The sequence below is a fragment of the Molothrus ater genome, chromosome 5, assembly GCF_012460135.2.
Source record: "Molothrus ater isolate BHLD 08-10-18 breed brown headed cowbird chromosome 5, BPBGC_Mater_1.1, whole genome shotgun sequence".
NCBI lineage: Eukaryota > Metazoa > Chordata > Aves > Passeriformes > Icteridae > Molothrus > Molothrus ater.
In genome coordinates, this window is record NC_050482.2 from 53,503,703 (window position 1) to 53,528,977 (window position 25,275).

Sequence of the window (25,275 nt, forward strand, 5' to 3'; positions counted from 1 at the left end):
TGTAATAACCTTTGAAAGCTCTTTGTACTGCATTTGCAAACGTGTTTTCCTTAAGTAGGATCTTGTTTAGGTGTCCTTTTGACCTTCCTGTTAATAGCAATTAACCTCTGAATTTGTCTACTTGATGTAAACACAACCTTATCTTTTTTAATTGATACCAAGCAAATTAAGATGTGTGCAAACTAAGCTTTCCAGTTTAGAGGTACTTCTTTGTAACCTAATCATAAGGCATGTACTTTGCCCATTACTGCCAGGGCAGATGCTTAGTTGTGACTAAAGAAATTACATCCTCTCAGCAGGGCTGTAATTCGCGATCTGTTGAGTGTGGTTATGAGGGAAGTGCTCCTTTAAGTGACTTTAAACTCCTTGAAAGGGACTGGATAAACGAAGTCGGCTTTGCTGGCAGTGTTCTGATTTCAGCACATAAATTTTAGTTTATAGAATAATGCCTCTGTCCATTCATCTGTCTGTCTCTCCCCTGCCACTCACCCTTCCTTTGCCCTATTCCTTTTTTTTTGCCTGGAAAACTCCAGGATTTTGTAATAAAGCCTTTGAGAGCGAACATATTTTTCCAGGGGTAGCTTGAGTGCAAAATCTGCCTCATCTGGCAATACTTTATAAGAGTTAAACCAGGGAAGGAACATTCTGCGAACATTTAAACACATGTTGGGCCAATCATGAGGGTGAAGTTACACTTGATACATTTAGGAGTGAGCTCTTGAGTCTTTGTAGTGTGAAGTACAGTTGTCTGCATGACTGTTTCTGTGCTGAAAGAGTTGTCCTTGGTCAGCATAACCATACAGAAAAGTCTGCCCTTTTGCAAAATGTACTTAAAGGTTAACAGACTATTAGCTAACATGTCCATAGAAATGGTTTACTGAAGATCTTCCCTGGAGAATGAATAAACATTAGGATCAAAATTTGGTGCTTGTGGAACATGATCACATTAATGTAAATGAGTAACTGAAGGAAAGTGTGTGCTGAAGTGCTCTGCTGAATTGGGGCCAGGATGCTTATAAGAGTGCTGCACACTTTGCATTAACAAGGCACAAAATACGGATCTCCCAAGTGCTTGAGGTAGGTTGCATGCTTAATCAGGAGACTGGTTCAGCTCTACTTTCAAACCTCAAAGGCCACAGGAGATAATCTGACAGTGTGTAACAGCAGTGGCATAGTATTCCAGGATACTCACTGCACTTGCCAAATACATGTTCAATCTCACGTTTTGTGCCAGACTTCATGCAGCAAAGCATAAACACACTTGGTGTTTCACAGACACATAGGCCTGTCTCCAGTGTGGGAAGCTGTGTCAGTCAAGTCATCATATCATCAGCAAAACCAGCTGCATTGTCAGAAATCTGCCTATGTGGCAGCTGTTAAAGGTGTGTGGACACAAGCCATTGCTGAGGAACTGCATCCCTGCAGCAGTGCTGGCTCAGACAAGTGTCTCCTGCCATCAGCTGTATGTGGACCTCAGGGTGGGACTGCAGCCAGGGGCCAGGGTGGCAAAACAGTCACCTATCTCCGGCTGTGACAGTTGAGAGCAATCCCAGCCCCTGTCCAAGCCTTTGCTATCTCCTGGTTTTCAGACATAATCAAAACAAACTTTGTTGCCTAATGACCCCACCCCTTCTGTGTGCAAAACACCTGGAAAAGCCACAAGTCCCTTTGAGCATCATGTGGATGATTGGGCTTTAATCAAGAATGTTGGAAGTTGGAAAGCTGAAATTATTCTTTTTTTTGGCCAAGAGAAAGTGCTTCAGTAGTGATACTGTTTAACCACATTTCTAATTGATTTCCTCTAATTATGTAGGCTTTTGAGTTTTGACTGCTTTATTATCATTGTTTTCAGTTGATAATATCCAAGAACATCAAGTAATATTTCAAGTGTCTGGAGATATTAATGAAACAAGAATAAACAAACTTAACTCTTTAGTTACCATACCCCAGCTTATGAATTTCTTGCCATTCAGGGTGATCACTTAAACAGACTTCATCGGACATGATATAAACTCAAATGTGTGAGATCACAGGCAGGTCCAGTTTAAATGTCAAACTGCCAGCAGCAATGAAATTTATTTTGATCTTCCCATTTACACAGTCCTAGCATAGTAATGTAAATATTTGCTTCTCTGAAGTTCCTCGACAGTTTAAATAATATTTAAATAAAGGGGAGTTAGTGCTTGTATTCTTTGCCGAAACAAAGACAATTAGTGTAACGTGTTATTGTGGCCAAATTAGTAACTGTCATCTTTCCTTCCTTCTAAAGAGCAAACCATCATAATCTGCATATCCTCAGTCTTGCTCTGTGAGAAACAACTTCACCAAGGATAATAGTTCCCATTCTGATTTTATCTCCTCACTGGGGAGGAGTAAATTATAGCATGCTGTATGATTTAAAAAGATTATTGCAGGATCTTAACAACATTCCTTTAATTTAAAAGGAGATTCAATTTGGCTGAATAAGGCCATAATTTAGAAAAAATAATTTAACACAAGTTTAGCATTAAAACACATACTTTATATCTTGATGTCTTCAATTATAGTTAAGCATATGCATAAATTTATGTGTATGCATATACGTGATTTTCTCATTGGATCTGGGATATTTTCTTGTCTGCTATATGCTCTGTTAAAAACAGTAATAAACTAATACTGCTACTAAAAACCAGCTAAATTAACATTATGCCAGGGGGCTGTAAAACAGTCAAAACCACAAAAGCTGAATCAGGCTGAATTTCCAAGGTAAAAGACAGTTTTCAATACTTGCATAACTTTTTGAAGAATAATTCAAGGCTTATTACACAAGTGAGGTAAGGTACATGAATTTTCTGAATGAAAAGGTTGTTCTAGTCTGCATCTCCAAAATTAAAAACAAACTTACTTGTTCTTTTGATTTGGCTGACCTTTAATAAAAGAGCATTTTGTAGCAGTGGAAAGGTACTTCTGTCTGCGGCTGTTAGGAGAGTAATAAAAATACCACTGAATGGAAAGACACCAGATGGAAGGAATGTCAACATACTGGAACTAATTTAGGAGATTGCTCTGATAGAGAGCAAAGGCATGAGGAGAATTCAAATGGTTCCAGCGCAAAGAGATTGGCTGCCCCTCTTAAACTAACAAACTAAAATCCTTACCCCAGGGTTACATGTAAACCAAATGGAATCAGCCCACAAGGAGATAGTCCAAGAATCCTCCACCCTCAGCACTCACTCTGACTTTAGTATTCTTTGAGCTTGGAGGAAGGACAAAAGCCTCCTGCCTTTTTATTATTTTGGTAGTAAGTCTGTCCAAAGTGAACTGTCCTAATAGAGAGGTATACAGTGTACTATTAAAACTTTCTGACTGATGTTTGCAAAACCGTGCCCATCTGGGCTTTCAACAATTTTATGGTGAAGCACATCTTAGCAGAGAAGAAATATAGTGAGTGTGTTCATTTGGTGTCTTGTCCCATGAGTTTCAGAGGAGGTGACTTTGGTGTAGCTAGAGGGACGAATTTGGCAGTAGGGTTGAAAAGGAGAATGCTGATGAGCAAGAGGTCAACCAGTGCTATTTGGAAAATGGTAGGCTGTAGATAGAAGCTGAGTTCATAATTTCACAGCCTCTAACTATAAATAAGTGGAGAGATTTTATGCAAGAGCTATTACTGTAGTAGAACAGCCTGTGAAAGAGGGACAGATTATTCATGTTACAAAATGTACTTTGTCTCAGATATCTCTTTGATAGTGAAAAATGAAATTCTTTCCCAATTTCACATTTATGTTCTTCAAGGAACTTTGAAGTCAGCAGATGTGGTTTCAATTATGAGCCTGGAGGTATAGACTTTTTCTCTGTCACTTTTAAAAAAGAAACAAACATGTTAGAGTTAAGTAAGAAATCTTTGACCCACTGTATGTTAAGCACCCTTTGCTGCTTAGGTTCACAAGGCTTTTGGAAACCAAAACCAAGTGGTTTTTACCAGACCAAGCCCAAGCAAACTTGCAGCCCCTGGAAAATGCTGCTTCTCTGCGTTGCTGTGGCCAATGTTCCTCTCCTGGGGATACAATCACATTTTTCCTTACACCATGAGGTTCATGCTGTTCCTGCTCCTGCTTCCTGATGTGCTCTCACTCTGCTGTCCCTGCTTTCTCCCCTGTGGCCATAAAGTGCAGTCATCTCCACAGTCAATCCTTCAGCTGGCAGGCTCTGTCTGCTAAGGAGTAGTAGTGATTTGCAAGCACTACTCTGCAGCAGCACTTGACCACTATGGCTGAGGCAGTGCAGCAGCTCTCCCGCCACATCAAGGTCTTGTTGCAGCTCTCAGAGTAACTCAGAGTGGTGCAAATAAACACAGACGCTCAGAAATAGATGACACGCAGCCTGTAGCAAGCATTTCTCCTGCTGCTGTCCCCTCTAATAGATGAAGCTTGTGCCTAGTATCTAAGCAACCCCACTATCTTGATTCTTAATTGACAGACCATCTCCCCTGCTATCCATGTATGGGTGTTGGTATTGACAGTTCTCTGCTTATCTAATTTGGCTAGCCATTTACAGAGTATTGATGGTTTGAAAGAAGCTAAAGCAGCCCCACCTTACTCATACATGGTCTCCATCCCTTGACCTTGCTCAGGGCTGAGGAGCAGGCTTATATGACATGGCTGTTCCAGAAGCAGCAAGATTTGGGAAGTTCCTGGGGTTCAGCACCCTGCCAAAGCCATGCTTCTCTGCTGGCAGTAGGTGCAGCCAGGGTTCAGGCACACTTCTAGGTGAGGATGAGTTTCAGAATGAATATGCAGTAGGATGGCAGGTAATAAATCATTTGTAGCAAAAACAAAGAGTGAACCGAGCAGTCCCCAAAGCTATATGGAGACAACCCGTCCATCATCAGCCCACAAGTTACAGTCCAGGTGCTAACAGGGCATTATATTTATTACCTCATTATTCTTTGCAGTAAGTCAATCCAGCTTTAATTAATGCCCTCTTCTCTTCCTCCAGCCATTGGCCACGAGGCTTTCTTGAGCATTTGTTTATAAAACTACATGCTGTGCTCAGAAGGGAAATTCAGAAGTGCCTGTGTGAAACCTGCCTGACATCCTAAATACTACTGGGAAAATTCATGGTGTACTTGGCTGATGGTGTGAGACTTGCCAGAATACCACCTTTTCATCTGCCTGATAGTCTTGACCACTAAATTCCTCTTTAAGGCTATGTGTGTGTGTATAGACATAAATCCCACTGCCTTTCAACCTCCTCTTCCTTCAGCTGCAGCTCTCATTTTAGATTCTTCTGTCTGCTGTTCAGTTCCCTCTCTGCAGAAGATAGCTCCGTGCCCACTCCTGAGGTTCAGCTGATACTGTGGAGGTGCTCTGATGTGAAATGACACAGTTGTAAAAAAATACCTCCCTATTCACCTCTGCTCCTGGGTGGAGAAACAATTTGCTGTTTAATTCTGTAATTGTCCAGCTATGATGATGGTGAGGAGGCCTCTGTAATGTCACCTAAGTTCGAGGATAGTTTCCCTCTTAAAATTTTCCCTCGTGAAAAAAAGTGTGCTGGTAAACTGAAAACCAAATATGAGTTTCTGGAACAATTCTGTTTCCATTCTAGTATGGCTTTGTGACGAAAATTTGAAATTTGGAACAGGGATTTATGCTTTCCTAAATTCAGCTTGATGGTATTATCTCAGTTTCCTAGAGGGTGTAAGAGAACATTTGAAATGGAAAGTGCCTTTGAATGCACATTCCTCCAAACCAAATGCTTTCCTCCTCATTTCTGTAGAAGTGTTGGAAAATACATCTGGATCAGGCCTTGTATTAATATGGCAAATTTGAGTCCAAAAGAATTACATTTTAGGATTTAAAACTTCAGAACATCAAGGACGATTTGAGAAGACTCTTAGAACTGAGTAATCAAGGCAAAACTTTCATAAAAACACTGCCTGGAAGAATGCTCTATCGTGGCAGGACTGTTGTTGCTGTTACTGTCACCAGGAGCACTGAACACCTGGTGGGGCATCAGCTTTTGGGGGAGTGGGGCAAGAAGAGCCAAGGGCAAATATGCCTCTGAGCTGAGGGTGGTCCTCAGTTGGAACTGCCTGGATATGTATTTCCATGAAAGTACACTGAGATCATCTCTGCCATGTGTCACCTTCACCTACATGTGCGTGATACATGTGTGTGCATGATACAATAACCCTTAAATCATGGAATCAGCTGGGGTTTCGGGTAATTTTGTTGTTGTTGTTGTGTGGTTTATGTGTTTGTTTTAAATCATATCTCTTATATGAGGGCATTTTCAGTGATTTGTCTCAGCTTGCTATTTCTTTTTGCCTTCTTAAAAAAGCCTGTACCTAACAAGCCTTTCCAAGCTTAGAGAAGCGAATGTGCGCATTACTGTTTTATTGGTAGCACATCACAGCACTTCCCTGTATGACATGGGGCATGTTCAGTTTTTCCCAGACAGTATCAGTCTGTCTTTCTTGGAGAGGATTCTGTATGTATAATCCATCCAGAGACGGCTTTCCCAGTTTCCGAAGTTTATTGCTAATGAGGATGCACATAGGATGTAATCACTGGCAGAGGCCTCTGCTTCGGGGTACAGTGAGGCCAGCAGACAAGTAAGCAGCCAATTTTATCTGGCTGTTTGCTCTCTCTTTTATCAGAGCTGTTTGGCTGGGATTCAGGGGTGTTAGAGTGAACTGCAGAGGCTTTGGCTTGTAGATTTGAGTGACAGAGTGTGAGAGGACATGAGACAAGGCCTAAGAGAAGTAAATATCTGTGTGTTAAGAGAGGCAGCTTCACATTTCACTGCAAAAGCTGAAGCTTAATTCTGTTTTTTTTTAATCACCAAAGACGACTGGCTGAGCTTTGATAAAGAGATACAGGAAGGCATCATTACAGTTGAGCTTGTCAAAACTAGCATCTATCTGTAATAGATCCTTTAACCTGATTAATTTGTATTTGCCTTGCTGCCAGTGTGACCAGGGCTGCCACAGATAAAAAGAAAGGAAAAATCACCATGTTTTCATATAGCAGTGGTTACTTATGGCAGGTGCAGGAAGTTTCCTGTGGGTTGCAATGGATTTTCAGTGAAAAAGAGAAGAGCTATTTAGCAGCCAGGAAATTACAGCAATTCCAGACTATTAACAGCCTGCTTTACTAGATTAAATATTAGTTATCTGCCACTCACAGCGAAGTCCTTGACAGCATGTGACACAGCATACTCTCAGCCCCGAAGAACAGTCAGGCTGTGACGTGGATGAGATGATTTTCCTTGCTCTGCTTACGCTGGCGTTGTGCATTGCTGCCGGCTCTGCACAAGTGACAGAGGATTACAGCATTCAGTCTGTGACATGCAGTGGGACGTATGGTAGTGGCAGGAAATAAGGACGCTTGAGGAAGAACTGTTTGCATGAGACGAGGTACAGAGCCACACTGACAAGAGCTGTACTGTTCTGGAGGTGCTGCAGCCATAGCAAGCTCAGGTGTCTATGCCCGCTATGCTGTCACAGAGAGTTGGGATGGAGGAGGGCACATCCATCAGTTGGATACTTCTTGGATTTGGGTGGTAGGTGAAAGACAACCAACAGTCATTGTAAGCCAAATGGCAATCCTGTTTCAGTTACTGAAGACAAGAATGTATTATGCCTTCTATGAGCCCTTTCCAAACCCTTTCCTGTCTGCTTGTCCTCTCGCCTCAAGTGGGCTACTTGTACAAGGAATTCTGTGCTGGAGCAGGAGCTGGTATTCATATATTACTGGCACAAGTGTCCACCTCACCTCACTCTTTGCCACCTTGTGACCCCATATTATTTGAGACAGAGAGGTTCATGTAGCCATATGAAAGAAAGGATAAACTCAATTTCCTTCTCTTGGTCTGAGGTGTTGTAATCTTCCTCTGGTAAAAAGTAGCTTTGGAACTTGCTTTTTGCAGTGGGATTTGTTAGTACGTCTTTCCAGGCCTCAGTGGTGGTCTAGGATGTGATCAGACATCCCAAGTCTTCTTCACTCTTTCAAGTGTCAATTTTAAAATGTATTAAATCAACTGTGGTGTTTTTTTCTTTTCTTCTGTGCAGTGTTTGAAAATAAAGATAAGATTGTGATCATCATGGAGTATGCAAGTAAAGGAGAGTTGTACGATTACATCAGTGAGAGGCGGCGATTAAGCGAAAGAGAGACAAGACACTTCTTCCGACAAATAGTCTCTGCTGTGCATTACTGCCACAAGGTGAGCAAAGGATTTAATGGTAAAAAATGCTGTTTCAAGGCTGATTACTGGCATATATTTCAAAGCATGTCTGAGGCAACAGCATTCATTATTAAGTATCAGAATACATGATTTTATCAGTACAACAGAAGATCCTCATTAAAAGCACTACACTGAACTAGTGCCTTTTTAAAGACTAATGATGTTTTCCTGTGCTATGACAGATACCAGACACACCCTTAGTTTAGGCAAACCTTGCATTTTTGCCTTTAAAATATTTCTCCTGACATTTAAAAACTCAAAAATTACAACATCAACTAAAGAAGGCATCCCATATAACCTCTACAGCATTAATATTAATGCATTCAAACAAGTGTTAGTTTGCAATTTGAATACACTAGTAAACAACTTTAGAATAGGAGATATAATATATGAAAGAAAAAGCTAAGAGAAAGCTATGAGGTTCATGCATGAGCTTTAGTACATACTCATTCTGGATAAGTAAAAGTAACTTTACCAGATATAGCAGGAAAGATACCATTTGCTAATGACCTTACCCATCATGGTATCCACTTGGAATAACAAATCAAGCAATTAAACCCAAGGTAGCTGACTGGCTGTCATCATGGACCTTTTATTCCTGTTTATGAAACAACTGCATAGAGCCAAAACTTGTATGAGGCTAAAGGCAATGAGCAGCTAACACAATTTTAATTTGAATTCTTAAAACACTTAAGTCTCTACTTGAATTCTGATAAAAAATGGGATTTGTCGAAGTCCTCACTGTATAGTGCTGAAAAGCTGCAGTGCCATTCCTGATGCATTTAATTTTCTCAAGTTTCTGTAAAGAAGGCTCTGACCTAGACCCAGTCTGTTTGCTTCCATATCTAACATTTACAGTCCTTTGGGATTATAACTCCCCTGATCCATGATCCACATGGCTACTCATTGGAGGAATGGGGCTTTTATAGGGGCTAACGTCATTGACAGATATTGGTTTCTCGTGCCTGGGAAGAATATCCTGCTTTCACACAGTGGGGGCAGGATCCAGGATGAAATTAAGTTCTGAGGATACATCCCCCAGCCCTCTGCCCCCTCCCCCGCCCCCACCCCCTGATGTTTCAGAGTGTCTGTGGGAGGACAGATTCCAGTCATTCTTCCCTTAACCACACACCAAGTGACTAATACAGCGCCTGCCACTAGTCACTGGGCCATGAGTGTTATGACAGTGAAATCAGCCCTGAAATGTAGATGTAAAGACCACCCTGCCAGCTCACCTTTAATTTTTCTAATATTTTCTCACGCTCTTCCCCATTTTTTTCTTCCTTGTTTCAGAATGGTGTTGTCCACAGGGACCTAAAATTGGAAAACATTCTTCTTGATGACAATTTTAATATTAAGGTAAGATTCTTTTTCTCGATTTCTCAGAATGGATTTGCATGTTTTATAACATTTTTACCCAAGGCATTAGAAGAGCCATTGTTATGGTAACAGCTACTAAGCAACAGCATCTAGCAAGAGGCTGGAGGCTGGAGGTTGGGGGAAGACACCACTGATTGCCAGTAATACACACTAGATGAAGTTTTGCATACTTTGGAGGTGAAAGCCCTGTCCTGCCACACAAAGGCCACGATTCTAAATGCAGTATCTACCCACTGGTAGAAAACAGCAGAGCATTTCGTGCAGTCGGGCTTATTGTACAAATGATATTATTACTGGCTGCTTCTGGGGCTAGGAAAAAACTGTTCTGGTCTACAGGGTTCAAGTGCCTCCTACAGAACAGTCTGAATGTTCTTTTGATCATGGCTGGAAAATAAGCAAATAGAGTTTCAAAATAAACCTAGTAAAGCGCATGTGGTTCATTAGGAAATGGCCTTGGAACTTCAGACACAAACGTATACTTTGGGTAGTGATGTCAGTGATGTCATTTCCATGCCATTTCTCCCCAGTGAAAGCATGAGAGTGACTTTTTTTCCTGTCTTTTTCTTCTATTGTTTATAGCTGTAGCACAAAGCTAAATAATGCAGAGATTTAATTTCCAGAGTAATTTCCTATATATATATATCCTATCTGTATTCCTCTATAAAATAAGTGTAATTTCCAGGTGGCTGAACCTGTTTCACTTTCAACTTTTTTCCTTCTTGGGTAGCTGGATGTGAGAGTGGCTGGATGTGCTCATCCATGGACAAACAAGCAGAGGGAGGAACACCAAAGAGTTTCTGCTGATGCTTGAGCATCCTTATTTAATTAAACAAGTAATCAAGGAGCTACTTGTGTAGCCCAGTACCTAAATAGCCTGGGTCTTCCTTTTGTCTCTCCTGAAAGCCCTGGGACTGTAGGCACTGCCTTCTGTGCTTCACAGTGGAGAGATTGCCTTCATTTTGAGCTGATGTGCAATGGAAGTGGAAAGTAACATGTGGTAGTTGCCATCTGTGTAATGCTGATGACAGAAGCTAACTTGGATCAGCTAGTGGATTAAAGGCACATAAATACGTGGTTTCCAAAAATAGTCTTTTACAGAAGGCCCATCCAAGGCAATATTTGGGTGTTTTGCTGTTAGCATCCAGTGTTGGAGCAGACCTCCCCTCTCCTGTTCCAACAGGGACACTGTCTGCAGCAGCCAGAGCCGTTCTCAGCAGTGCTGAAAACAAAAAGTAGCCTTTCGAGGACATTGTATACAAATCAGGCTTCCGCAGGCAGGATGAGCTTTCTTTTCACATTACATGCCAAACTATCTTCCCAGCTAATCAGAGAATTCTTGAGAGAAATGAGGAATTTGTGGAATTTGCTAACTGTGGAGGGCTGGATCTCTGCACTGTGGTCCTCATATGCAAAACCAATCATTTCCTCAAGCCTCTGGGGAGCTGAGCTTTGTCAGACAGCTCTGCTCCTGCCCCTCTGTCCTTTGTGGGAGTTGTTCTCCTGTGGGTAGAGCAGAAGGATGGGGCAAGGACAGGTGGCTTTGTATGGTCTGCACTTGGAGCTGACCCAAGGGCTTCAGAACCACAGATGCATTTCAGCTGCCATAGCGAGTGGCACTGCTGTGGAAGAAATTCAGGTGGCTCTGCCTCCTCACATACCTTCCAGTCATTTGGACATGCTTTTCTTGAGGGTTTCCCTTTCCTGACTTGTATTGTGTTTAAACTGCTGTAGGTGTTTTTCATATTTCCAGCCTTTCCTCAGCTACATCTCTTCACTGTTAAGGCTTCTGAGCAGGCAAGGCTGCCTTGGCATGGGGAGGTGGCTTCTTGGCTGTCCCCTAGTCACTACTTGTGCAAAGGGTCTCATGAAACTGAAAAACAGACTGAACTCAGGAAGGTATTGGTATTTCATACATCTTACAGTCAATATGTTTGAATTTGGATTGCTTCAAGAGATGCATAATGGTATGGTTTTTCTTTTTCTCTCTGCTCTCTTTTTCTGAACCTTGTGACTAAGGTCAGCTTTGAATACTTGATGGTAAACATACAGCCACTATTTCCCTGATGCTGAGGTTTTCAATATGTTGCTGTGGTTTCTGTGTTACTTGCACAGAATTTTACTTCCCACTTTTTCTTTGTTTCACTAAACAGTAACTGTTGGCAAGGAAACACATATGGAACCATAAATTATTTATTAGGAGTAAATTTATCAGGTCCGCATTCTGAAAGTACTTACACGTGGTTTGTTCAGGCAGAAAAAAAATGCAGGAGTTTGGTATTGACTGAAGGCTTCAAATACTCAGGGGAAGGCATTTTCTAGAAATGGATTGATAGTCTTATCTGTACTTTCCTAGTATTTATATTTCATTCAGTGGATTACAAACACAAAATTGGCAGTTTGATTTTAAGAATGAGAAAATTAAAGGAATCTCTTTGTTCTTGGGTGCAATGTGCAATTAAATACATGTTTCTGATGAAGCCAGTGATCTATGCATTATGATTTAAAAAACATGTCATAATAATGTGAAGAAAAAATATAATGTTGTAAAAATGGATCCCTGTATAGCAGCTAAATAATACTTTTAAAACAGGGAATAAAGAGGACAAATAATCCATTAGAAATTATTATCCAACCTAAAAGGGTCCCAAGCCATCTTACTTGTTACTACACTAGCTTGGAAACCATTCTTAAGCTTTAGATAATTAAATGAAGGTCATAAAGGAGTGTGGAGACATAAGAAGGAGTTTGTTTTGTTTTTAAGAGCTGTGATGGTGAGTAAAAATCTCTGGAAGCAGAGTCATGTTAGAATACAGCAACAAGGAAACACCAGTGTCTGGAAGCACAAAAAGTACATATTTTGAAGAGTTCTGCATATCCACAGGCCAGTGATGGAGTGCAATGAGAGGAAAAAGTGATCCAATCTGTGGTGTATTACTGAGTTTTTTATGGACTTGTATGCAGTACTATTTCCTGCAGACTTTTACTGAAAACAACTAAATGCAGCAGACATAAATGAATCAAATGAGCTTTAAACGCTTGTGAGACTGAACATCCTTGTTCACAGTAGGGATGAGAACGGTTCCTAGGCTGGGAATTGCAGCTAAAAGAGTTATCTAGCAGAGGTTGACATAACTGTATGATCAACCCCAAAGTGACAGAAGAGTAGAACAATGCAAGTATAACAGTAACATAATCCTGCTAACTGCTCATTCTCTTGGGCTGGTAAGGGGACACCAGTCAGACTAACCACTAAAAACCCCCAAGGGTTTTGTATATACAGACTAAATGTATGGAATTGGGATTTACTTTGCTGGAAGTCTCACCAACTGCCCATATATTTCATTTGCTTTAAGAGACGTAATTATTTCTCTATCTGCACTACAGAGAGACAGATTCTTAAGTGTCATAAAGCTGACAATTTCCATGAGTGTAAACTTCGTGGAATTTACATTCCACACTTCAACAATAACTTACATCTGATTTAACATAGCTATCAATAAATATGAAACATATACTCCTGAAGCAAGAGGAATGGAAGTCCACTTTTCTGCTCCTCCCAGTTTAGGAAGTTTTTTTGACTTTTTTGACTTAGTTCCATTTAAGTGCCAAGAACATGAAGTAATGTTGGCTTCTATTAATCTTGTTTTGGGGGGCATGACAATTTTAATGGGAAAAGCTGATAAACATCAGTCTGTGAGCATGGGAGTGGATTGTAACATAAATACTCTTTTCCTGAATGGTCAAAATGAAAGCACGAATGCCCAAGTCTGAGAGTTTCTTAGAGTGAACAATGGCATGTATCCCTATATGTGTGTGTGTGTGTATATATATATATATAAATATATTATATATAAATATATTTTATATATATATATATATATATATATATATATATTCATGCACATCCGTATGCATTTTATACATTCCATGGTGTTAAGGAAATGTATTTTCATAAGGAATCACACTGTGCAGTGTTTGTCCTTGGCTTAGCTGCATCCTGAACTAAAAAATCAATGACCAGCACGAATTTTTAACACTGAAATGATCCCATTCTTCCCCTGATTGACAGGGCAGACTTCATAAGGCTTAAAACTAACTTCCTGCTAGCCAGGCAGAGTGACTTGATAAGAAAGTGGAATTTAAGGCAATTAAGTGCAATCTGAGCCATGAGAATATGTTTGCAGACTGCAATTCTACACCAGCTGTTTTCAATGACATTCCAACCATACAATGAAGATTTTACAAACAGCATGTATTTAAGGGTTGAATTTTCTGCTGTTGGTTGATAATACGCTGTCTGAGGGACTGAGTGGATTCAATCTATGAATGAACATGTTGAGATGAATTAAAATTAATGAACAGAAATCAGCTGCTCTTTGATCAGGATGAATATAGATTGTCAGTGAAACACCTGCACAAGCAGAACAACAAAATAGGGAAGAGTGAAGCACGAAATCTCGTATCTGACTTGTGACTTTAAAAATTGTGTAAAAAGGATATATAAAAAGTTTGTATTTCTAACATGAAAGTATCTAACAACTATATATCTATTTCTGCCTGTTCGTAAAGCATATATGTGTTCCTGTTTTCATCTCAACTGTGTCTTCTGTAACTTCTGACACAGTTACAGTGTAACTGTACTAGTTGAGGTAGTAGAGACAAACACTTAACCTTTTCCAAGAGTTCACTGAACAATGTAATTCAACAGGTATTAGAGGCATAGATGATACACGTTTTAGAAAACCAAGAGTGAATGATGGTGCTGGCGAGTCCTTTTCTTTCCCACTCACTTTGTGTTTTCATGAATTTTCTCTGGTGAAAATTCCTGGGATTTAATTTCTGTCTGGTAGAAAAGACATTAATAAGGTGAAGAAAACCCAGAGAAAACTCCCATCTTTTATATCTACAATACTTTTTTTATGCCTGTGCTTTATGGCTTTTATGTAGGCATTATGTTGATTGTGGGCAGTAATACAAGTATCTCTGGGAAGCAGAAACATTTTGGGTTTTAAACAAGATGAAAATGAGATGTGTTGCCTTGTGCTATGTTGTATTTTCAGGGATCCCCAACGAGGGAAGGAATGATAAATCTGACTCCATGTTCTTAGAAGGCTAATTTATTATTTTATGATCTATATTATATTAAAGAATACTAAACTCTAAACTATACTAAACTATACTAAAGAATACAGAAAGGATACAGACAGAAGGCTAAAAGCATACTAATGAAAACTCGTGATTCCTTCCAGAGTCCTGACACAGCTTGGCACTGATCGGTCATTAAGTAAAAACAAATCACACGAAACCAATGAAACAACCACCTGTGGGTAAACAATGTCCAAACACATTCCAAAGCAGCAAAACACAGGAGAAGCAAATCAAATAATTATTGTTTTCATTTTTCTCTGAGGCTTCTCATCTTCCCAGGAGAAAATCCTGGGCAAAGAGATTTTTCAGAAAATCTGACAGTGACAGTGTAGAGAAACAAAGAAAATGCAGAGGTTGTGGGAGTATTTAGTGTTGCTGTCCTCAGCCTTTGTTTTGTAAGAACAAGAACAGAGAATTGAAGTAAATAAAATATTTGGACCTGATCCTGCACTTTTCTGGAATATTTCTGGAATATTTGGCAATATTCCAAACAGTCTCGAGGGAAGTTTTGTTTGTGTTGGGCAAGCAGGATTTGGGCCTCTTGTTTCCAGTTAGGAACCAGACTTGTGTTTATTATCTCATGATAGACATCTCGTGATAGACATCTCGTGGGCTTAACAGCTTAGATTCCTCAGCCCCATGTCCCTGAATTTGGAGGAGTGAGTGACTGCCTTGCTTTGCCTCTTGTTCAGGCATAGCTGCATTCCAGATGATTTAAAAAATCACTTTCTTCAGTAATGCTCTAGCTTCCTGCAACACTCCTGCCTCCCTCCTCCTGTTGAATTTAAAGGTCGTGGCTTTTGGCTTGCATGTGTGTGATAAGAAGGGTGGTACTTTCTGCTTGCTTTCCTCTTGTATTAATGACTATACAAGATGAAGAGCAGTCATTGGACAGCAGGCTTCCCAGTATGAGATTGTCTTTGCAGGCATACGCAATTCATCCAGGATAAAATTACCAGCTGATGGTTGTGCAGTTGGTGGCCTCTCTGTGAATGGACCCAAAGCATCCTTGTTCCTAATCAGGAGGCCTTAACCTGGGGACCCTTCTTCTCTGAGGGATCTTTAGAGAGAAAAGTAAAACCCACATCGAGTTTTCCCTATGGCAGAGACAAATACAGCTAAGTCTTTCCCGATAAAGGATTTTTTGTTACTTTAAGAAATCATTAATATTACAAATGCCTTATGCAATTCTGTTTACAGATTGCTGATTTTGGACTCTCCAACCTTTATCATAAAGACAAGTTTCTGCAGACCTTTTGTGGAAGCCCACTGTATGCTTCCCCTGAAATAGTTAATGGACGGCCTTACAGAGGCCCAGAGGTAAGAAGGGTCAGTTTTTCTGTGGTGGTATGGGGATGTCTTTGATGATAATGTTCTTGAGAGGGAGTCTTAATGAAAATGTTACTGTACATGTGAGTTCACTTGGGTCTGTCCCGTATTTGAAGTTCTTAAGCTGCTTCACTTTTGTTTACATTGCCTGTGGGTGGTTAGTGAAATTTAGATACCATTTTGCCCAGCAGTAGGTGCAGCTGGACATGATGCTGCTCTTGTGGTGCTAATGGCATTGAGAAGGGCAGGGATCAACTTTCCTGGGCCTCACACCTGTTGTGTCTGTATTTCAGGTTGACAGCTGGGCCCTTGGTGTATTGCTTTACACTCTGGTTTATGGAACGATGCCCTTTGATGGCTTTGATCACAAAAATCTCATCAGGCAGATCAGCAGTGGAGAATATCGTGAGCCAACACAGACCTCAGGTATGAAAAAGGAGGGAGAGCCACGTACTGAGCTGACAGCAGTTCAGAATGGAGCATTTTGTTTGGCCCCTTCCAACATGTTACAGTGTCATTTTAGAATGATGTACACCCCAAAAAAAATCTCATTCTCCTACTGAGTTCATCTGCTATAAATTCCATCTGGGTGCAGCACTTTTCAAAAGCTCTTTTGAAATTTAAGTTTTGTAGCAGATAGATTTTGTTTCCTTGGGGAGCTGTAATGGACTCTTTTAAGTAGATCTATGACAGTGGAAGGTTTGTTAGCTATTGCAAGTGGAATTGCTCAGACAAGCTGTAAACTTGTACAACATACTGGAACAGATCAGTCCTCTCACTACACTGTGGGCTACCACAAGCAGCGAGAAGGTGAATGGCCAGAGCAACACAGTCTCTTATTAAAGAAGGCAGGCCAAAATCTATATTAATGCCTCTGTGTTCACATTGGCTTCAAGGATAGCCCATTAAGTAGTCATCTGACAGAAGAGTAGCAGCTAAGTCTGGCTTATGGATTATAATGACTCCTTCCAGCCTTAAATATCTATCTAAACATTATATTTAAATTAATATTTATCTTGTTTTGGTTGTTTGCCATTCCTTTCAATTTTCTGTCTTCTCGCTCTCTATATGGAAATAAACCTTTACAATACACAGAAGACTACATTGTTTATGGAAAAAGTAAATACAGAAGCAATAATGTGTAGATAATTTAAAATACCCCAATTTTGTTTTCTTTTCCTCTAAGTTTTGTCATTAGAGTCAATAGGTTGGTGAATTCCTTCAGTAATATGGAATTATTAACTGTTTAATACAGTATAAACATTAATTTATTGGATAGCCCAGAGTACATTTTCCAGAGTGAATCATATTCTTCTGATAAAATAGTGCTCAGAGGCATTTTCCATCATTGACTGACAGTCAAAGCCTTGTTCCTTTTCACTTTCTCTGTAGTATGGAGCATTATTTTTGCTCATTTGATTGTCCTCACACTTCCATTTAAACTGACAAACCTAAGAATGCCCATGTTCTAAAAATGTTACATGCCATTCTTCACCCATAGATGCTCGTGGTCTTATCAGGTGGATGTTGATGGTGAACCCTGAACGCCGAGCAACCATTGAAGATATTGCCAACCACTGGTGGGTTAACTGGGGCTACAAGAGCAGTGTCTGTGACTGTGATGCCATGAGGGACTCTGAGTCCCCACTGCTGGCAAGGTTCATTGATTGGCATCACCGTTCTACTGGCCTCCAACCAGAGACTGATACCAAAATCAAGTGCCTTTCTAAGCCCAAAGGTCCTGAAGTCACACTAGAGAGACAAAGGTCTCTGAAAAAATCGAAAAAGGAAAATGACATTTCACAGTCCATCCAGGAAGGAGGAGCTGAAAATGCAACCAAACCGACCTCCAAGAGACCCAAAGGCATCCTGAAGAAAAGGAGCAACAGTGAACATCGCTCTCACAGTGCAGGTTTCATTGAAGGAGTTGTCAGCCCAGTGTTACCCTCTGCTTTTAAGATGGAGCAAGAGTTGTGTAGGACTGGTGTGGCCATTAAAAGTGTTGTAGAGGGAGAGGTAGCTGGCAAATATGGCACTAAGCAGTCTTCACTAATGCCAAAAAAAGGAATCCTAAAGAAAACTCAGCAGAGGGAGTCTGGCTATTACTCCTCTCCAGAAAGAAGTGAATCTTCTGAACTCTTGGACAATAATAAAGAGACAGTAAACAGTGACACTTCTCCAGGGGTCACAGAGCCATCCAGAAATGGGTCTTACAGCCATTCCTGCAGGCGTAAGGGCATCTTGAAACATAACAGCAAGTATTCTACCAACAGCATTGAACCTGCTTTGATTAGCCCTGACACACCAACGCTGGAGGCCATGGAAGAAATGGTCTTGCCTGTGGACGCGTTACCTCGAAGTTACAGTCGCCCTTCCAGCGTAATTAGTGATGACAGTATTTTGTCCAGTGACTCATTTGATTTGCTGGATTTGCAAGAGAACAGGCCAAACGGGCAGAGAATACGGAGCTGTGTCTCTGCTGAAAATTTCCTCCAGATCCAAGACTTTGAAGGACTTCAGAACCGCCCACGGCCACAGTATCTAAAGCGTTACCGCAACCGTCTGGGGGACAGCAGTTTTTCTCTTCTCACAGACATGGATGATGTGACTCAGGTCTACAAGAAAGCCCTAGAGATCTGCAACAAGCTCAACTAGCAGAGGGAAGATGGAATAGGGAGGGAAGGGAGTTACTTCTGTACCTTTATGATGGAGTAAGCCAGGTCACTGATTTGCTGACAATGGTGGGTTTTGATTCAAAGGAGCTGACTGTACCTAGTTAGCTGAACTCCAAGTAAAGTTACCCCAAAGCCATCTCACACTTCTCTAATTTTGTGTCCTCAAAATATTACCTACCTGACCAGAGAAAAACCTTTGGTCTTTGTATCTGTGATGAAAGCACATCAGGAGCTAGCAGACAAAAGCATCAAGACTTGATGGCTCAAAGTCAAAGCTAGACAGAATTAAAACTGGAAATGAGGGACACACATTTTGAGAGGTTTGTAATTAATATTAGATAAGCTTTTTGAAGAGATGAGCTGAATTCTTTAAGTCAGATTTGGATGCCTTTTAGAACAAGAGGCTTTATTTCCCTCTGAAGTTACTTGTCTGCGTACAGTGATTGCTCAGTGGGAATCTTTGGCTTGCATTATGCAGGACACCAGGTGAAGTGGTCATCATGGTCCCTTCCAGCAGAGTGACTTGAGAGGTTCTGAACATGTTCTAAGATAATTTGAGAGACTTGCCCAAGAAAAACCTCATGAGGTGTTTGTGGACAAGCAATGGAGCAGGCATTCATATCTAGACCTTCCACAGTGACCAGACCCATTGCTCTTCAGTGGGTAGAAAGTTCTAAAATTGTTTCCAACTACCAGCAAAAACAGAGCCACAGAAATGATAATGGCAACTGGAAGGAATGGATGTTATCAGCAGCTAAATGACCTTTTAAGGCATTTCAATCCATATGTTCAATCTGTGACTCTTTCAAAATGGCCAGCCAGATGAATGCCCAGAAAAAGATGGATCTGACAAAGGGTCCCAAGGGTTAACTGACCCTCCACTCTAGAGTCACTATCAGCAAATTGTGCCACCTTGCTGCTAGCTTGTAGTATTTGGGGGTGACAGTAGTTTGCAACCAGAATGTTAGGTAATGAAAAGGTTGTAGAATGTAGGAAATGGATAGAGGTCGGAAAGTTAATGGGAAGATGCCTTTCTGCAAATGAAAATGTGTCTAGGTTGGTGTTAACAGAGCAGAAAGAATTGAATGATGAAATGGTAACGATAGATTTAATAACAGAGTTAGCATAAAGTTGTGGGCCTGCCTCTATCTAGTGTAGCTGGTACTGAGCGTGCAATGATACTAGTTTGAAAAAAAAGAAAGGATATGCATTTGTGTTCTCAGACATATCCAGCTATCCAGACTGTAGGCTTCAACTCCCATAAAGGTACCATGTGGGTCTACTGGATTACCTGAATGTAAGCCTATGTCAGAAAGGCACTGTGTGTTTGACAGGCCTGGGCAAACTGGAATCTTCAGGCCCATTTCAGTCTCATTTCCATGAGCACATAGCCCCTGGCTTTCTTGGAGGTGCACTGGTGTGATTAAATCACAGGTTTCAGCTGATGATGTCAAATGATCCAGAGCTGCAAAACTTGTATCCTCATACCCAGAGCAGGGGGGCATGGGACAAGTTCTGATCTCACTCCTGCCCTGTAACTGGAACTGAAAGCAGAGTTTGACCCACTGTGTCCCAAATTGTAGAGATGGTGCAGAAACCGAATAGAGTTCCTCTGGGGCTTCCTTGGGAATTGGGGATAATTCCATATATCAATGGCATCTGGGACCAGGAGCTATTTCACTTGCAGATTCCTCTTATTCAGTGTGTCATGGTACTTAAGTCTGCTGGTTCCTCCTAAAAATCAAGTGGGCTACCTAGCATAAAGATGAACCAGCTTGAGTTTCCTAAATCAGTTAATCTGTGGAGAACCTTTACCTTTTACTTTTCCACTTACACTGGACCAAATGTAGGAAATGGATAGAGGTCTGAATGATGAAATTTGACTCTGAAATAAACAGCATCAAAACCATGAAATCTCTGAGAGATGTACTCTCAGGTGGTCAAGTGAATCTGGCCCACTGTCATTTGCTCAGGAAGGGCAACTGCAGGTCACAGATGTGTACCTCTCTGTATGATATTCAGACATCTCATCTTCTTTCACAAGCCCTGCATGTGCTTTTTTACCCCATCCCAAACCAGCACCATTTTGCAGTGGTGGTTTGATTTAACAGGTTTGCTGTGGTGCATTTTAAAAACAACACAGCCTCCATGGCCTTTCTGAAAAAAGGGTGGATGTGCCTTGCAGCCACAGCTTTTAACTCATGCCCTGGGATGTAAGAGCTGCATCCTCAGCTGGTGTGAGTCAGTGCTCTCCCATGCAGTGCTGTCCAATGCATCACGCCTTCCATGCACATCTAGCACTAAACTTTGAGTGGAGTTATAGAGATTTCAGGATGAAGGGAAGGGAGCTCAGCTGGCGGTGGTAGGGAAGTGAGGAGCATCCTGAAGGCTCCTATCTCCGAGGCTTTTGCCCAGGCCTGCTTCCTTGTGTACAAATGTGAATGAGTGAGTGACTGCTTGCTGCCAAACTGGAAATGTTACGTAGGGATTTACTGGCATGTTACTGGCATGTTACATGTTTACTGGCATGTTATCATTCCTAGAAGAGAAGAAAAAAACTTGACTGCACATTGTTACTATTAGTGTTGTGATTCTTATTTAATTTTTTTTTGTAATACAAAGTCAACTTTTTTATTTGAATTTGTCTTTTTTTTATTTATTGGTCTGAAAGCCATTTCAAAGTTATAATAATATATTTGGTGTAATTTAATTGGTGCAACATTATTTTACAGCTCCAGCCAAAATTGTTTGGTGTTATTTTTGGGGTTTTTTTTGTTTTTTTTCTCCCAATCCTTGGTTGGTTTGAGCTCTTCAAGGCACACAGGGAAAAACGCTGGATAATCACCCAAAGTGTTTGTATTTTTAATCTGATACTGTTTTTTATTAAATAAAATGAAATTACTGTAACTGTGAATTGTCTCTCTGTCTCCCTTTTATTTTTCACTGTATATCAGCATGAGCCAATGCCAAATGGTAATGAACTTGTCATGCAGAAATACAGCAGCATCTCAGCACTTTGTACCAAGTTGTTTATGCAAACCTCCTTGGCTCATTTGTGCATTTGAATGTAATGTGGGTGGCCACAGAGACTCTCTTCCTCTGAAGTACTTGGCACTGCAAAGCACACAGAGCTTTCAGCTCTAGAAAAGTTTGGTGGAGAACAGGTGGCTGGGGGTTTTCTGTTGAAAATAAATGAGGTTGATGGGCCAGGTGTGCTGTAGGTGAGACAGAGCTGGCTGAGCAGACAGAGCACAACTCATTTGTAGCTCAGAGACAGATGATCATGGTCCTTCCTCCTCCCTGTCTGGGAAGGGGCAGTTTATTGACAATGTTTTTGTTGGTAAAATTTAGGTGGTTTGAGCAGTAATTTGATCAAAAAAGACTGATGGCCATTCACTGCTGTCAAGTGTGAATTTGGTCAGATGGCTTTGAACAGACGGAATAATCAGCTAGTGAGAGGGTAAAAAGGGGAGTCAGTTTTCATTTTTTGGAATCTCTGCGATCACTAGAAGGTTTTAGATTTTTTTTCTTGGAAAACAAGTGGACATCATAAGGGAAGCTGGGTGTTAGGTATGCTGTGTGTGCTGGGGACTTGTTAAAATAAAGGAAATGGTTGGCAATGTCTTTGTATTGGCTCCGAGCAAGACACCATTAAGCTTCACCCTTGATGCAGCCAGCCAAGATACCTGTGGTGTATTTTCTGCTTTTTTTTAATTATAGGCAGTTTGGATTAGGATCCAAGGTATGGATATTATGAAAAAAGAAGACGGCTTTAATTGTTCTAATTCATTTTATCTCTCTTGAGCTTTTTAAAACAAGAAGCCATGGCTGTAGCTGCTAGATTACAACCACTTAAAACCCAGTGGGAATAAAGGGAAGAAGCCAATGATACAGAAGGGTAGGCAGATGTTAATACATTACAAAAGGAATTATTATCTGCTGTGTCCTAATTGAGTCAGGAATTATGAGGTGTATAGTCAAAGTCAGCACGCCTGTTCTTGCACCTGAGGTGAATAAGGTCTAATTGTGCTAGTGGTGGAAAATATACTGCAAGTCTCTTCTGTAACAGCAATTATGAAACAACTTCTTTTTTCTTTTTAACACATTAGTTAAAAAATTGAAGCTGAGGGCAAACTCTTTGTTTAATTTTAAAAATAATGACTTTTAGAAAGTTCTGGATGGCTGGGCATGATGCATATTTGTGGCAAGCTCTGAGGTGTAATTATGTACATGTTTGTACAGCTCTGAGTGCACAGCTCTAGGGTGGGGTGGGAACTCAGAGTTTTAATTTTCCTATTTATTACAGAAGATAAGTGCAGAGCCATATGCCGTAGCTGAAGTTACATAATAAATCTGTAGACAGACTTGGTCTTCCTTTATGTTTACTGCATAGGCATTCCAGTGGTTCTCAGAAAATGTTGAGTTTTATGGTTTGGGCAAGGCAGAAGCAAGGAAGCAAGAGAGGAGCATTTTTAGTTACTGCAGACAAATGAATTTGCAGATGAATTTGTTACTGACTCCATAAGCATGTACAGTAAAACAGTAGAGCCTCAGTTATAGCTACAGGGTAAGTTGTAACCAGCCTAATGAAGGGAGATGTCTGATACTCATGTAAATTTGGTATATATAAGAAGCTTATCAGTTTGATTCGACATTTATCTCTGTGATTCACAGCTCATTTTAATGAGCTGCTTCTGGAGACAAATCTGCAGGAATGCTTTTGTGGAAACAGAGTTATAGAAACTCTGATTTTTGCTAGCATCAGCCCAAGGCCTCTGGTACCTGTTCGAGGGTTACTCATTTCAGGGTTTCAACTGAAAGTTTTACCACAGCAGAGAACAAGCTGGGTTTCCATTGCCATTATTGGTATTTAGAATTCAACTGGAGCCTTTTTTTATTGTCTGGTGGAACTGTTTTTTCCTCCCTGTCAAACCAAGACATCTTTCTCATAAAGGACTGAGTAATTTGGCTGGAGAAGCAACTTTTTTGGATAGATGATCTGAGCATTTTTGTTTCTAGCTATCTCTATTCTTTACTCTCTGCCCTATATTTCCTGGAATTTCATCAGTGCAGAAAACCCTTTGATTTGTGTGTCATCTGGCCATACAAAGCCCTGAATTTTTAAGGAAATGATATTTATTTGCACTAATGCTTAATTGTTCCTTGGAAAAGCATTTTACAAGACAATTCTACGAATCTCCAGAAGACTCCTCATATCAGCTCAAGTTCACACTGAGTTTTGCACCAGGCCCAGGGCCACAAAGGAGTTATGTAGGTGACTGCTATCAAAATAAGGAAATCAGCTGTGGGTGCTGGCTATAGGTGCACTTCTGGGTCAGGATATCACCCGACTTTTTCATTCAGCAAAGCATCTTGACTGCTAGTGTGAACTCAGGTTTTTTTGACACTGAGCACCTCTGAAAATCAGTACCCAATCTGTCACACAATAAGCGCCCTGCGCTGAAGCCTTTACTGTCAGAGACCATGTGGGAATGTTGGCATTGACCTGCCTTGACATTTTCTTTTTTGCCTTTTCCCCTTCCACTTTATCCTATTTACTTAACACAAATAAAGTGTGTCTCTCTCTCACGTAGTCCAAATCCTGCTTGCTGTCCTGTTTAGCTTTGCTCCATAGGCTGCATAAATCTCCTGCCAGGACAATGGGTTGAGCTTTGTTCCCAAGGTCTTTCTGCAGCTCTAACCCTGGCTGTGGCATCGTTTGGTCTCGGAGGCCATTGAGATCCATCTCTGCAGTGGTAGCTCCAGCACTGGTCCTTTGCAGCAGGCAGCTTTTCTGCCAGGATGCAGAAACTGTGGATGGAACGCTGACCTAGGAGCAGGAAGCTCTCTGAAACAGGCACCAAGCTGCAGGACAATTACAAAGCTGGGCTGCCAGAACAAATGGGTTAGACTGACCCAATATAAATCCCTGGAAGTTACTGGTGAGATTATACCCTTCCCAGCAGGAATCCCACTAAGAAAACTGTTCTCCTTTCATAGGCTGGGGAGATGCTAATGCATTTAGAAATACAAGAAAAAAAAACTGTAGAAGGACTGTCTGAAAAGCTGTGGAGGAGGGAGAATATTTCTTGTGGCTCTGCAGTACATATAGTTTATTAAGAAACCCTTCCAAATTTCAGCCTCAGAGATAACAGGACAAGACATACTTTAAATAGAACCTAAGGGAAAACAAATTAATAACAGATGTTAGGAAATATGTAAATATATATTTTTATTTGCATACAAAGCCCTAGCCCTCGCTTGCCAGGCAAGAATGCTAGGACCAGAGTGTGTGTCATCATCCCAGCTGCCCTGGGAATTGTAAAAAATATTTCTTTAAATGTTCCTTCAAACTCTGTTCTCTTTAGCTGCACGTCCCACAGCTTGATGATATAATCAGAAGATTTCTTGAGACAAGGGATCTGCTGCCTGAGAAGAGATCTTTACTAAATTCCCATACAACTGTGTGCCACAAGGAATGTTCAGTTAGCTCCAGCCCTTAGAAACCCCAAGGTAG

The 25,275-nt window shown here is 40.8% G+C and overlaps 1 protein-coding gene across 1 annotated transcript in view; it reads left to right on the forward strand.

The window, feature by feature from the left end:
* The window catches only part of NUAK1 (NUAK family kinase 1), a 47,035-nt gene extending 25,363 nt beyond the window's left edge, over positions 1 to 21,672 (forward strand). Inside the window, exons 3-7 of the mRNA XM_036400897.2 lie at positions 8,054 to 8,205; positions 9,520 to 9,585; positions 15,955 to 16,074; positions 16,377 to 16,509; positions 17,585 to 21,672. Of these exons, the coding sequence (XP_036256790.1) occupies positions 8,054 to 8,205; positions 9,520 to 9,585; positions 15,955 to 16,074; positions 16,377 to 16,509; positions 17,585 to 18,738 (1,625 nt within the window). The 3' untranslated portion in view covers positions 18,739 to 21,672. The remainder of the gene's footprint in view (positions 1 to 8,053; positions 8,206 to 9,519; positions 9,586 to 15,954; positions 16,075 to 16,376; positions 16,510 to 17,584) is intronic.
* The last annotated feature ends 3,603 nt before the right edge of the window (positions 21,673 to 25,275 follow it).